The following is a 15,005-nucleotide window of genomic DNA, read 5'->3' on the forward strand; positions in this document are numbered from 1 at the left end:
ATAGGAGTGCTAATAAATAAAACTTACATAGTAAAAAAACAAAACTGACCACAAATGGTCTTATTAAAAGCTATAAAATTTCCATTTAAAACTATGCTTAATAAAATTCTAGTATTTTGCTAGAAAATGATACAATCTAAGGAGGACAAGATTCCAGGATCATCATCGTAAACTAAGACAATAATTCTAAACTTTGTCAGCAGGACTAAGAAGGAGATAGCATTGACCTCTGCTGCTCAGAACATCTCAAATGACTTAAAAAAATACATGTAATTTATTAGGGTTTCTAGTTTCCTTGTGGTGCTGGGGATCAAACCCAGGGCCTTGCACTTGCTGGACAAGTGCTCTGCCGCTGAGCTACACTCCCAGCCCTCAAATGACATTTGTGTATGAGTGCCAGTGCTGGGAATTGAACTCAGGGCCTTGGGAGCTGTCCCTGAGCTTTTTGTTTTGCACAAGACTAGCGTTCTACCACTTTAGGTGTAACTCCATTTCTGGCTTTTTTGGTGGTTAACGAGGTCAGAACAAGGACCTGACTCCATTGGCTTTGAACCATAATCCTCAGATCTCAGCTCATGGATAGCTAGGGTTATAGGTGAGAGCCACTGGCACAACTTGTTTTTAGGAGCTAGAACACAAAGATCATAAGCAACAGCTCTGCAGCCAGGCTGCCTGGCTCCACAGTTTCCTCTCCGTGTGACCTAACATCAGAGGGTCTCATTGCCCTCCTGTGGAAAATGAATGAGGGTCATACTTATGTCCCAGGGTTGCTGTGAGGATTAAATGCGAACACAAGGGTCTAGAACAGTTCTTGGCTATTAGTACCTACCAGGTGTCCGGGAAAGGTGACTTGTGAGTTGGATATAGCTCAAGGCTTTGCAGTATTTCTCAGTACTAAGAAAACATAACCAGAGGCTGAAGACAAGAATTGGAGGTTTCTTATAAATAAAAAAGAAAAAACAAAAAAACAAAAAACAGATCATCTGGCTTTTCTAGAAAATTCAGAATGCTGACCTGTCAGAGATAACTAGCTGCTTCAGCAGCCTTCAACTGGACAGTCCTAACTACTCCTTGTGGCTTCAGAAGTCAGCTGTTTAGTTCTCACTTAGTACCTTCATTTCATTGGCTTGTGGCTTTTAGCTGCCTGTTAGACATGTTAAGCATGATATCTGGGTATCCAGTGACATAACAAAAGAGACATGACCTCTGCCCTCAACTTGCAGGCTTCCTTTCTGTCTCAGACAGAGGAATTTCTTTCCAGAGAAACCTGTCAAAGCTGGCTGGGGTGGAAGTTCTCTAGAACACCTTCATTACTTCAAGTGTAGTGAACAGACACAGGATTACATGGGCAGTCCCCTGCTGCTCCAGTCTTCCTGACTCAGAATCTGCATTGGAAACCAGATCTCTCAACTGTGCACTGCAAAGTCTGGACACATGGCCTACACCTCAGAGCCTTCCCGGGAGTAGATGAGGCTGTTGACCATGCTGAAGTTGTAGAAGGGGCTGCTGAAGGGGTTGCTTTGGCCTCCGCTGGTGCTGGCAGGGAAAGGGCTATAGTAGGAAGATCTCTGGCCACTGCCAGGGCTGAGGCCATTGCTTAGCTGCAAAGTATCTGTGTTAGCCTCGGGAAGGCTGGTAGTGGGGTATGTGTTGTTGGAGGGCAGTGGGGCCCCTTGGATCCCGGGGTGGCGGCTGCTGGATGGGACACGCTGGCTGTTCCCACTGCTGCTGCCATTGCCACCATTACTGCTCAAGGTGCTGAGGTTACTAAAGAAGGTGCTGAGGCACGGGGTGGAGGTGAGCGCAGAGGCTCCTGGGGATGAGGCAGTGCTCTTGGTGCCTTCAGGTGGCTCCGGGGACTGTGAAGGATTCAGCAGAGAGGAGGGACTGTCTCCCTCAGGCTTTCCCCCAACCCCAGCTCCCAGTCCTGAGGTCAGCCCTTCTTCCGATTTTGGTGTCCTGGCAGCCACTGTGGAGCTGTTGTTGGCCTCTGTGCGGCGCTTGCGCTTCCTACGGAAGTTCCCATTGTCAAACATTTTCTCACAGTTGGGATCCAGAGTCCAGTAATTACCTTTTCCTGGGAAAGGACAAGTTAGAGAAGTAAGCATTTTAGTCCATGTTTTCCATGTGCCTTGACCTAGGCACAATGAGAGGTTAACAAGTATAAAAACTACATGAACCAAAAAAAAAAAAAAGGTGGGGGGGGGGGTTGGCTCAGTGGTAGAGCGCTTGCCTTGCATGCATAAGGCCCTGGGTTTGATTCCTCAGCACCACATAAGCAGAAAAAGCCGGAAGTGGCTCAAGTGGTAGAGCGCTAGCCTTGAGCTGAAATGCTGAAGGACAGACAGCACCCAGGCCCAGAGTTCAGGCCCATGACGGACAACAAGAAATTAAAAAAAAAAAACAAAAAAAACTACATGAGCGGGGTTGGCTCATGCCTGTAATCCTAGCTACTCAGGAGGCTGAGATCTGAGGATTGCGGTTCAAAGCCAGCCCAGGCAAGAAAGTCGGTGAGACTCTTATCCCCAATAAACCACCAGAAAACCAGAAGTTGCACTATGGCTCAAGTGGTAAGTGGTAGAGCAGCGTTAGCCTTGAGCTGAAGAACTCAGGGACAGTGCCCAGGCCCAGAGCTCAAGCCCCACAACTGATCCCCCCCCCAAAAAAAAAAAAAAAAACCAAAAAACCTACATGAATATGGTCTGCTTATGCCTGGTTTGGGGGGGGGGGGAGTTTTTTTTTGGGGGGGGGGAAGGAGGAATGTGCATCGTGAATATGGTCTGCTTATGTTTTTTTTTTTTTTTTTGCGGGGGGCGAGGGGAGTAAGTGGTATAGGACTTGCATTCAGGGCTTTATGTGCTTCCTCTCCATCACTGAGCCATCCACACATTTAGACCTTTGACTTTAAGTACTTTAAGTACTCCAGAAAGTGACACTAAGGCCCTGGGGACAATGGAGGCAGGAGGACCTCAGCAAAGTTAACGCCCTAAGTGGAAAAATGAGAATAGTAGAGCAGGACAATCTCCAAGAAAGAGAAAGAAAGAAGAAAGGAAAGATAGAAAGGAAAGAAAGCAAGCAAGCAAGCAAGAAAGGAAGGAAGGAGGGAGGGAGGGAGGGAGAGAGAAAAAAAAGAGGAAGGAAGAATGGAAGTATAAGGGAGGATGCTTAAACTTTGCTTTGAAATCTGGGAAATGCAGAGAAAGGTGCTTAACTTTTTTTTTTTTTATCTTGGTTTGCTTTTATCTGCTTGAGAAGGAATCTGGAACAAAGTTGCTCTAGACCCTTCTAACTCCTCCAGGCAGTATCTCCAACTTTAATCTTAACCCTAACTCAATTCCTGAGGCACTTCTAATTAAATCACCTCTCCTCTGATAGATCCAGGCTGCCTGACCTTGCAAAGTCATGGAATTCTGAGGTTACTGAAAACCTCATCACCATTTCTCTTGTAAAACTGGGACAAGTTGGTTGGATGACTGTGAAGCACAAGTGATATCTAGGCATAGTTGCCAGGACACATAGCAAGGAGGGAACACACAGTATTACAATTCTTTTTTTTTTTTTTGTTGTTGGTCGCTGGGCTTGAACTCTGGGTCTGAGCACTGTCCCTCAGCTCTTCAGCTCAAGTAGCGCTCTACCACTAAAGCCACAGCGCCACTTCCAGTTTTCTGGTGGTTAATTGGAGATGAGTCTCAAGGACTTTGCTGCCCTGGCTGGCTTTGAACTCTGATCCTCAGATCTCAGCCTCCCTAGTAGCTAGGATTATAGGTGTGAGCCATGAGTGACCAGCCGGTATTACAATTCTTATTCCCTAAAAATTCACAACTACCACTGTAGAGGAGGAGGATCACAGTAGAATAAGACAACCCCAACATGATGAAAAATTATTAACAATTAAAATGCAATTTTAGCAACTCATGGAACTGCATATATTTGCAATACAAGGAAACTCTTAAGCACCCACATGGTATTCACCTTTTGTCCACTGGGCAAATGTTGGAAACTTATTTCATTCAAGTAATGCTTGACTTCTGTTTAGAAAATGTCCTTCATTATCTACAATTGAGGTAGAAAAGCTGGAAGATTCTATCACCTATTAGCTTTTTTAGCTTCTGGCAATATATATATATATATATATATGTATGTATATATATATTATATATTTTTTTAAGCTTGAAAGTTACTTTAACAAAGCGTATGGAGCTTTCAGATGGGGAAACTCAGATGGTTTCTAAGTCAATATCGGTACCATATTGCAGGTGCCATGCAACCATTACTATGAACAGGCAGCATTTTAGCGGGCTGGTTCTGATCAGCATTCCTAACTAAACATTGTGGGGTTTGTTTGTTTTAGATAAGAACACTCTGTATCTTAGACTGACTTGGAACTAGTGATCCTCCTGCTTCAGCCTCCTGAGGGCTTGGAGTACAAGGGTGCATCTCATGCCTGGCCTCTGACTATTGTTGGATAACTGCCTCCACGAACTAGCATGCACTCACTCTGCAGATAACTGCAGAGAAAAATTATAAACTACCACTTAGGCAATGATACCTGCACCTATCTAGGTATGTATATTGGGAGACCTGAGCTACATTTTGTTTTGTTTTTGATGGTCATGGGGCCTGAACTCTGGGCCTGGGCCCTGTCCCTCAGCTCTTCAGCTCAAGGCTAGCGCTCTACCACTTGAGCCACAGCACCACTTCCGGATTTTTTTTCTGCTTATGTGGTGCTGAGGGTTGAACCCAGGGCCTCATATGCATGCAAGGCAAGCACTCTACCACTGAGCCACTTCCCAGTGGCCCCCTACACAATTTTTTCTTGCTACCAGTATCGATGAATTTTTTTAAACTCAAAGTAGTACATATGACAAGTTACATATAGTCTTGGGTGATTTAGAGCCCAAATCAGGAAGTTATGTCTTCTAGAATGCCATGTCCTACTCACAGAAGACTTGAAATATGTCTCGTTTAGAGGCAGTTGGGATGGCTCATGCCTGTAATCTTAACACTGGGAGGCTGAGGAGAAGGAGGGTTCGGCATGGACACATATCTCATACAAGCAGAGGAAAAAGAACTAGGAAGGAAAGGAGAAAGAAAGGGAGGGAAGAAAGGAGAAAATGGTGTAAAAATACTATTTTGAAGACTTAAAGTGGCGCTGTAGCTCAAGTGGTAGAGCGCTCGCCTTGAGTTGAAGAGCTGAGGGACAGCGCCCAGGCCCAGAGTTCAAGCCCCACGACCGACAAAAAAAAAAAAAAAAAAAAAAAAAAAAAAAATATATATATATATATATATAGAAGACTTAAAACCAATATAATGCAAGAAAAATCCTATAGTAATTTTAACTTGTTATAAATATTTTATTTAGAAATTGTCACCAATATCTTTGTGTGTGTGTGAGATAGAGAGAGAGAGAGAGAGAGAGTGAGCGTGTGTGTGAGCTCAAGAGCAAGCTGTCCTGGGACTTCAACTCAGGACCTGGGTGCTCTCCCAGAGCTTTTCCTGCTGAAGGCTAGCGCTCTACCACTTGAGCCAAAGCTACACTTCCGACTTTTTCTGTTTTCTGTTTTTTGAAGGGAGAGGTAGTTTATCGCAGATAAGAGTCTCACAGACTTTCCAGCCTGGGCTGGCTTTGAACTGTGATCCTCAGACCTCAGCCTCCAGAGTAGGTAGGATTACAAGTGCGAGCCACCAGCAGACGGCTGCCTTTTTAATTTGTGAATGTGGCAACCAGAAAACTTCCGATCCCAAGTGGCTAGACAAGAGGCTGGAGATACAGCTTAGTGTTGAGTGCACACGCACAAGGCTTGGGGTTCCACACTCAAGACAACAATAACAAAATGCAAAAGGACTTCAAGGATATAAAGTCCTTCTATGCTCGAGTATTGCTATCTAGTATTTACATAAAACCTTAGATTTATGCAACGTGAAGTAAAAGTTTCACTTCCCTTCTCATTTTCCTACTGCAACACCCTCCCTTTCCCCGAGTCCAGCGCTCTTTCAGCAAACCTCCAGCAGTAATCGGTTTCTTTTATAGTGAACCTCCCCAGCCAGGTAAGCAACACAGCCCGACCGGCTCCTAAAGTCAGTGGGCTTAGGTCAGAACGTAGGCGAATTCATGGTCTTTAGTTCTAATGAGGGCACACCAACCACAAGTTGGAGAATCCGCCAACGTTCTCCCAGCCTTCTGCCGGGAGATTCGTGGGTTTCATGATGCCCATAACCCCATCGTTGAGTCCCCTCTCTCCAGGTAGTGGGCACAGCACGGCTCCACTCGGGATGCCACAGATTCCTACAAACCTGGAGGTGAGAATGCACCCAGGCGCAGCCTGCCTGGGGCCGACTTGCTCTCAGGTTTTGTGAAAGAGAATCACTTTCTTTATAACAATCTCCCGCTTAAACCTGAACGCTCGTCCCTGTCCTCACTCCTTCCTATCGCCATCTCCCAAGCATAGGTCTGGTCCTCATGTGGCTGGATGAACATCATCCACAGCCGAGGTGGTCCTAACTTCGTCCCTTTTCTCTAACCTAACTGGCTAGCCACCGGGTCCTCCTTCCAAAGATCTGATCGTCTCCTCGGTTCTCTTCCCCTCACCCTGACTGATTGTTCCTGGGAAACTCATCCGATCTGCAAGGAACCACAATCCTCCCTCTCACCCACCCACCCTCCAAGCAGCTCTGGCGCCCCGTTCCCGCCCGCGCGCGCGCGCGCCCTGCTCAGCCCCGGCCGCCCGCACCTGGATCATCCTCGTCGCGGGGCACCTTCTTGAAGCAATCGTTGAGCGACAGGTTGTGGCGGATGGAGTTCTGCCAGCCGGCCTTGCTGCGCTGGTAGAAGGGGAAGCTGTCGGCTACGAACTGGTAGATGTGGCTGAGCGTGAGTTTGCGCTCGGGCGCGTTCTGGATGGCCATGGCGATGAGCGCCGAGTACGAGTAGGGCGGCCGCACCATCTTCATCAGGTCCTCGCGGCTGGCCATGGACAGCCAGCCCAGCTCACCAGGAGCTGCGGGCCCCGCGGGCGAGGCGGGCGCGGCGGGCGCGGGCTGCGCGAAGGGCCGCTGCGCGCAGCCGAAGGTCCCGGGCGCGGCGGAAGGCTGTAAGAAGGGTCCGGCCGCGGCCCCGGGGGGTGGCGGCGGTGGCGGGGCTCCCAAGTAGGCGGCAGCGGCGGCGGCGGCGGCAGCAGCGGCGGAGGAGGTCGGGGCGCTCACGCTGGGCCCGTTGAGCCACAGGTAGGGGTTGGCGGCGGCCGTCGGCGGCGCCGAGTAGTCCGTCAGTCTGTAGGGCGCCCGGGGGACCGCGGACGCGCCGGTGGTGGCGGCGGCGGGCTGCGAGTACACGCCAAAGTTGTCGCCGCAGTAGAGGGCCATGTCGGCGGCCGTGGGCGGGTGCGGCGCGGCGGCGGCACGGGGTGAGCGGGGCTGGTCTCGCCACTCGAGCGAGAGCATCCCTTTGGGGGCCAACCCGGTGGGCCCCGATCAGGATCGCGCTCGAAACCCGGGGATCCGGGCTGGAGTCGGGCAGGTGCATACGTCGTTCGTGCGATCTGGCTTCTTATACCCGTACGCTGGGCACTCCTCCGGAGACGGGACGGGACGGGGCAGGGCTGGGCGGGGGCTGGGCGGCGGCCCGCGGGCCTCGGGCTCTCCACGCCCTTGCCACGCCCCACCTGCCCGCGCGCGGCAGCCGAGCGTGCGGAGCACGCCGAGCCCTTGAGCGGGGCCGGACCCAGGGACCCATCTCAGGCCCGATCCCATCCCGGGACACTTCCCCCCCTCCCCCCTTACCCCCCATACGGACACATACGCGGGAGGCCCGCACCTCCAGTTTACGGAGAGAAGGGCCCCCTATTCTAGCCCAAGCATTGCTACTCTCATAACACAATAAGATAACATATACTAGAACGAGGACCATCCAAACCCTGCAACCCTTTTTCTAAAAAGTCCACACGATCGTTTGAGGTGCCCAACCCCAAAGATCTTTCTGCGCCAAGAACTATAGTCAAACCTTTCGTGATTGAGTTAGGATTTCGTCTTTCCTCTTCCCCGAGTCTCCTACTCCACCCTACTACATGGGATTTACAGCTCGTTCGGGTTTCACGCCCTGGGTGCGACCCTTCTCCTGGATTCCGAGATCCCAGCCCCTGAAATCAGCGTTCGAATTTTTCTAACGAAACTGCGTTTGTTCATATTTGAAAAGCACCGGTTCGTTTGAAGGTCGGTCTGCTCGGACTTTTGGTGAGGTTTTGCTGTCTTTTGTAAATTGGACCCTTTCAAAGACATTTAAGTAAACGGCTTTGGAATTAGCATTTTAAAGTTGAAAGTTTAAGATTATTTAAACTGCTCTGCAGTGTGTGTTTGTGGAGGGAGGGAGGGAGGAAGAGAGAGAGAGGGAGGGGAGAAGAGAAGAGAAGAGGGGAGAGAGAGAAGAGAGGGGAGAGGGAGAGAGAGGGGGGAGGGAGGGAGGGAGGGAAATTTGCTTTCAACTTTTTAAATGTTGTTCCCCCCCCCCACTTTTAATTTGGCTCCCCACCTGGAAAAACCAACCAACCAACAAAACCAGTAAAACCATGCAATTGTGATTTAAAGCATGGTAACAGCAATAAGAAAACCTGCACTTTCACAATGGAAAGCGTTCATAAACATGTTCTTTAAAAGTGGCAAGTCTAAAGTTCTCATTACGATGGGGGGGAAGGGGGGAGAAAAAGGTTCTTTAAAAGCATCTATTTGTTGATTGAAGATTGACAGTTAAAATATTTAATAATTTGGAAACAAATTCCATGAGGGATTTATTTTCTTGGTATTAAGTACTTTAACAACTCACCTCTTTAAAAATAATTTTAGCTAGTAAAAATGGGTATGTAAAATGTAGACCTTTGTTCCAATGTTAAGTATTTGGTCCTCCCCCCCTCCCCCAGGAAGGAGATGCACTCTATTTCTGGAAAAGGCTGAAAAAATGAATCATGTTTGTCTTGATCATATTTTGTTTAAGGAATCTTGTCTATTCTTGGGGCTGGGAAGGTGGCTCAGTGGTTGAGCGCTTGCCTTGCATGCCTGAGGCCCTGGGTTCGATTCCTCAGCACCACATAAGCAAAAAGAAAAAAGCCAGAAGTGGCGCTGTGGCTCAAGTGGTAGAGTGCTAGCCTTGAGCTGAAGAGCTGAGGGACAGTGCCCAGGCCCAGAGTTTAGGCCCCACAACTGGACCCAAAAAAAAAAAAGGAATCTTGTCTATTCTTAATTTAGGTAAACACTGCTTCCCAACTCCCTTCCCAAAAGGCCTAAAAAGTTTTCTGGTTTTGTTTTGAGATTTCTACTGGGGTGTTAGTAAGGACAACTTTGATCCAGGAAACCAGAAAGTAACTTTTAGTATTATAATGTCAAAATTTAATATTTGTTTGTAAATATAAAAGTCTAAGCTAAAAAAAAAAATAAATCCCAAAGAAAAGTTGGACACCTAGACGGTAATAAATTACAAAACAGCAACACAACTTTGAGGCTATCTTCTCCATAGTAATTGACATTATTAAGATTATACTTTCTTCATCCCTTTGCCAATTACCTTCTGGACATACTTTATAAGTTTACAATTTTTCTTTAGGTGCTAATTCTTAAACCAGTAACTCCAATTTTTTTGAGTTAGAGTCCAGGGTTGCAGATAATGATTTGTTATTTTGATTTAAAGTTTTATCGAGTAGGGATAGTTTGTTCCTTTAACCATATTTCTTTCATCTTTGGCTGCCTTTAGTTTTATTTAAAAAGGGCAGAGCCACCTAGCGACTCTTTACCTCTATTACAACCCACATTCTCTAGGGAATTGGAGGTTACAGTTCTCTATTTTCAATGCCATTTTACTTATATAAAGTAAAAACTGAGTATTGTTCATGGCATGGGTTACTTGATGTCAAAATTAAACAATTTTAAATTGCTATTTTAAAACAATCGAACATACTTTAAAAATGTTTGATGCACTTAAAACATGATGAAAAGTGTACTTAGAATGCAAGTGCCTTCGATAACGGTTTTTGCCCTGGTCTTTTCACAAAGTAATATAGCCAACGCAATTGACTGATGCATTTATGACTGAAAAGCAAAGCGAAGCTGTTGCATATTTTCATCACTAGAAAATAAAATACTTGGGGACATCATTAAGCCCAAAGACAGTATCTCACATTTATTTTCCAGTGCCATTTGTAACATTCTGGCTACTTTGAGATGACTGAGCCACAGTGAATTATGATGGATTAGAGTTTGGTTTGGTTTTGCAATGCTGGGATGAAACCCAGCACCTTATGGACTCTAGGCAAACATTCTACTCCCTCAGCCTGAATATAGTCCTTTGGATAAACACTGTCATGGAATGTAGAATACATTTTGCTTATCAACCTGAAGTATCATAGAAACATTATCATGTTAATATTTGCTAGCAGTTTGATTTATTTACATAGAAGAGAACATGTCATATGTGTCTTAAGTGGTTGAGCACTAGCCTTGAGCAAAAAAAGCTCAGAAACAATTCCCAGGCCCTGAGTTCAGTTCCCAGGCCCTGAGTTCAAGCCCCAGGACTGGCACTAAAAAGAAGGAGGAAGAGGGAGGAGAGGAAGAGGAGGAGGAGGAGGAGGAGGAAGAGGAGGAGGAGGAGGAGGAGGGATTGAAAAGGAGATGTAGAAACAGCTTGAAACTCTGATAATGAGTGCACAATCTGGTTTTTTTTTTTTTTTTGGGGTCCGGTCGTGGGGCCTGAACTCTGGGTCTGAGCGCTGTCCCTCAGCTCTTCAGCTCAAGGCTGGCGCTCTACCACTTGAGCCATAGCGCCACTTCCGGCTTTTTTCTTTTTGCTTATGTGGTACTGAGGAATTGAACCCAGGGCCTCAGGCATGCAAGGCAAGCGCTCTACCACTGAGCCACCTTCCCAGCCCATAATATGGGTTTTACTGCTACTTCATGGCTCAATGTTAGAATGAGTTTATGCCCCATGATTTCTGTGAGAGAAAGTGATATAGGTGAGGAAAGGCTTGGAACTTTTGGAGCTGGATCACTACCTGATACCTTACATGTCATTTCTTTTTCAACTTTGATCACTTCTCATTGTAGAGCTAGTAATGTCATCAGAGGTACAACCTAAACTGCTTCTGTCTCTTAAGTTCATTTGTTCAGAAGCTGCCCTTCCCTTTCAATGCCTTCTCCCCCTTCCCTCCAACTCTTCTCCCCCTCTCCTACCCTCCTTTCTACTCCCCCTCCCTCCTTTGCACTCCCCGCCCTTCTCCCTTCCCTTCCCTCCTTCCCTCCCTCCCTCCCTCCCTCTCTCCCTCCCTCCCTCTCTCCTTCCTTCCTTCCTTCTCTCCCTCCCTTCCTCCCTCCCTCCTTCCCTCCCTCCCTCCCTCCCTCCCTCTCTCTCTCCTTCCTTCCTTCCCTCCCTCCCTCCCTCCCTCCCTCCTTCCCTCCTTCCCTCCTTCCCTCCTTCCCTCCCTCTCTCCTTCCCTCGTTCCTTTCATCCTTCTTTCTTTTTATTTTTTCTCTTTGGTGACCTGGGGCTTGAACTCTGGGCCTGGGCACTGTCCCTGGGCTCCTTTTGCTCAAGGCAAGCACTCTACCACTTAAGCCACAGGGCACTTCTGGCTTTTTTCTGTGACTAATTGGAGACAAGAGTCTCATGGACTTTCCTGCCCAGGCTGTCATTGAACTGTGATTCTAGTTCTCAGCCTCCTGAGTATCTAGGATTACAGGTTAGAGCCACCAATGCCCCATCTTTAACAATTATTTATATCTTAACTTTGTGTGTGTGTGAGTTGTGGGGCTTGAACTCTGGGCCTGGGTGCTATCCTTCAGTTCCAGCTCAAGGCAAGAGCTCTACCACTTGAGCCACAGCACCACTTCAGGTTTTCTGAGTAGTTTATTGAAGATAAGAATCTCACAGACTTTCCTGCTTGGGCTTGCTTTGAACCTCGATCCTCAGATGTCAGCCTCCAGAGTAGCTATGATTACAGGCTTGAGCCAACGTGCCTGACTTCAGTAAATGTTAATCAGAACTCCAGGAAGACCTTTTCCTAGATAAAGCAAGCTTTCCAACAACGTGAGATTTATCTTCTGTTCTAGGATTCCCTTTCTCTTCTAAGACATTAATGTTGATATTAGCCAAATCAGCTTACTCAGCCACCTGGGAGTCAGGGAAGACAAGAAAGTTACAAATACAGTGAGGTAAAATCAAGATCAAATCCAAGGAGACTGATGCTTAAGTTGGCTCAGGCATCACCCATCCACATACCAGCTGACTCCCTCAAGAAGCAAATCTTTTCCCACTGCAAACAGGCACTGGAAATCAAACAAAACATCTGCAGGGGTCTATAGGCTAACACATCAGGACTTATGCCTGTAATTCTAGCTACTCAGGAGCCTGAGATTTGAAGATCACATATCAAAGTTAACCTGGGGCTGGGAATGTGGCTCAGTCAGTGATAGAATGCTTGCCTAGCATGCATGAAGCCCTGGGTTCGATTCCTCAGAACCACATAAATAGAAAAAAGCTGGAAGTGGCACTGTGGCTCAAGTGGTAGAGTGTTCAGCTTGAGCAAAAGAAGCTGGGGAAGAAAGGAAGGAAGGAAGGAAGGAAGGAAGGAAGGAAGGAAGGAAGGACTAACCTGCGTGGGAAAGTCTTTGTGATTTTTTTTTTTTTGCCAATTCTGGGGCTTGAACTCAGGACCTGGGCACTGTCCCTGAGCTTTTTTTTTTACTCAAGGCTAGCCCTCTACCACTTGAGCCACAGTGCCACTTCCAGCTTTTTCTGTTTATGTGGTACTGAGGACTCCAGCCTCCGGCTTCATGCATGCTAGGCAAGCACTCTACCACTGAGCCACATTCCCAGCCCTGTGTGACTCTTATCTCCAATTACCCACCAGAATGTGGGGGTGTGGTGCAAGTGGCAGAGCACCAGCCTTGAGCAAAAAACTAAGGACAGTGTCCAGGCTGTGAGTCAAATTTCCAGTACTGGTGTGCACATGTATGTATGTATGTATGCACACACATGAGTGCAGGTAAGTGCATATACACACCCAAAAAACCCTCTAATATATCTGGGGATTCTACAGAAGTTCTGTATACTCAATTTAGGGAAAAAAAAAATAAGAAAAGGGCTGGGAAGGTGGCTCAGTGATATACTGCTTGCCTTGTATGCATGAGGCCCTGTGTTCGATTCCTCAGCACCACATAAGCAGAAAAAGCCAGAAGTGGTGCTGTGGCTCAAGTGGTAGAGCTGAAGAACTGAGGGACAGTGCCCAGGCCCAGAGTTCAGACTCCACAACCTACAAAAAAATAAAAAGAAAAAAGAAGAGAAAAAAGAAAGAAAGAAAGAAAGAAAAAAAATCAGCTCTAAAGGGCTGTGCATCAACAACTCCTTTGACTGAGCAAAGCCTATTACTGTGTGATTCTCATGCTGAGCCCTTAAACCCCATGCCCTTGTTTGTACCACACTGTCCTCCTGTGCTCTGCTTAGAGCCTCTCTCTTGCTAGGGAGGTCCTCTATCGGTTCAGTCAAACCTTCACACTATTTTTTCCTGCTCCAGAAAAGCCTCCCCTTGTGTCTTCAGCACTCCTAGGCATGAAAGGAATCCCTTTGCATGTCCTTCCTGCCAGGACTAGATGGTGGCTTCCCAGGAACCTTCCCTGCTGGGATTGCAACTCCATCCAGCTCAGATAATTGGTTAGTGTGCTATTCTGCAGTGCTTGGAATCAAACCTCAAGCTACAAACTATGCAAGTTCCACCTGGGAACCACATTTCTAGCCCCCTCCCTCTTCTTAAAAAAAAATTCAGGACTTCATCTGTTTTATTTCCTCTCCTTTCTCCTTCATCAGCCCCACCCTCTGAGCCTTGTCCTCTCATCTGCCTTAAACCCTACCAGGAGGGAGGGGGAGAGAGAGAGAGAGAGAGAGAGAGAGAGAGAGAGAGACAGACAGACAGACAGACCGACAGACATGAAAGAAAAGAGGAAAAGGTGTATGCTTAAATGGCAGAGTGCTGCCTAGCAAGCATGAAACTCTGAGTTCAAACATCAGTACTACAAAAAATAAAAATGAAAGAAGAAGGAAGGAAGAATGGAAGAGAAGGAGGAGGGAGGGAGGAACGAAGGAAGGAAGGAAGGAAGGAAGGGAAAGAAAGGAAAGAAGGAAGGAGAAGGAGTTCTATAAACTGTGGTGTCCCAACCTGTGAATTTAAAGGTGTGATATATATATATATATATATATATATATATATACATACATACATACATATATATACACATACATATACACACACATATATATATCAGAACTGGGCACTGGTGGCTTATACCTGTAATCCTAGCTACTCAGGAGGCTGAAATCTGAGAATCACAGTCAATTCAAATCCAGCCTGGGCAAGAAAGTTCATGAGACTCTTATCTCCAAGTAACCCGCCAAAAGCCAGAAGTGGAGCTATGATTGAAGTGGTATAACCTTGAGCACAGAAACTCAGACAATGCCTATACCCTGAATTCAAGCCCTAGGCCTAACACACACACACACTCCAGAGCAAGATACTGATAAGAGTGTATATGTACTTCATACATTCCAAAAACAGGTCTACCTCATTTTGTCCAGCGGGCATCTTCTCTCATGGGCTATCCTATATGCATAATCATTTGCATATGGCCATTCTAATAAGTTTCCTCCATATCTGTTGGGCAGTAATTTTGAGTTTACGCATATATATAGATACAGATATATATTAGATTCTTTCTTTTTCTTTTTTAGAAAGTAAGGTTTAATTTTATGTAGGATGTCCTACATAAAACCAGCTGAGATTTGCTGGGCCAAATAATATTTAGTAAAATAAAGTAATTAGGGTGGACACTAATGCAATCTGATTATTGTCTTTAAAAGAAGAGAAAATTTGAGCCAAACACTGGTGGCCCACACCTGTAATCCTAGCTACCTTGGAGGATGAGATCTGAAGATCTCTGAAAGCCAGCCCCAGGCAGGAAAGTCCATGAGGCTCTCATCA

The 15,005-nt window shown here is 46.6% G+C and overlaps 1 protein-coding gene across 1 annotated transcript; it reads right to left on the minus strand.

Moving 5' to 3' along the window:
• Window positions 1–1,408: 1,408 nt before the first annotated feature.
• Foxi3 (forkhead box I3) lies at window positions 1,409–7,362 on the minus strand. The gene is made up of 2 exons (XM_042690486.1): window positions 6,732–7,362; window positions 1,409–2,077 (listed from the first exon to the last, which is right to left on the minus strand). The coding sequence occupies exons 1-2, from the start codon at window positions 7,360–7,362 to the stop codon at window positions 1,440–1,442; spliced, it is 1,269 nt and encodes a 422-aa protein (XP_042546420.1). The 3' UTR covers window positions 1,409–1,439.
• Window positions 7,363–15,005: the final 7,643 nt, after the last annotated feature.

The sequence above is a fragment of the Dipodomys spectabilis genome, unplaced genomic scaffold (genome assembly GCF_019054845.1).
Source record: "Dipodomys spectabilis isolate Male_0828 unplaced genomic scaffold, ASM1905484v1 ptg000137l, whole genome shotgun sequence".
In the NCBI taxonomy this organism is placed as follows: domain Eukaryota; kingdom Metazoa; phylum Chordata; class Mammalia; order Rodentia; family Heteromyidae; genus Dipodomys; species Dipodomys spectabilis.

Bases quoted from the DNA above. Each gene is read 5' to 3' on its own strand.
- Foxi3 (XM_042690486.1), bottom strand. From the start codon at position 7,362: ATGGCCCTCTACTGCGGCGACAACTTTGGCGTGTACTCGCAGCCCGCC. The intron at 2,078-6,731 runs GTGCGGGCGGCC...GTCCTTTCCCAG, and splicing joins CCGCGACGAGGATGATCCAG to GAAAAGGTAATTACTGGACT.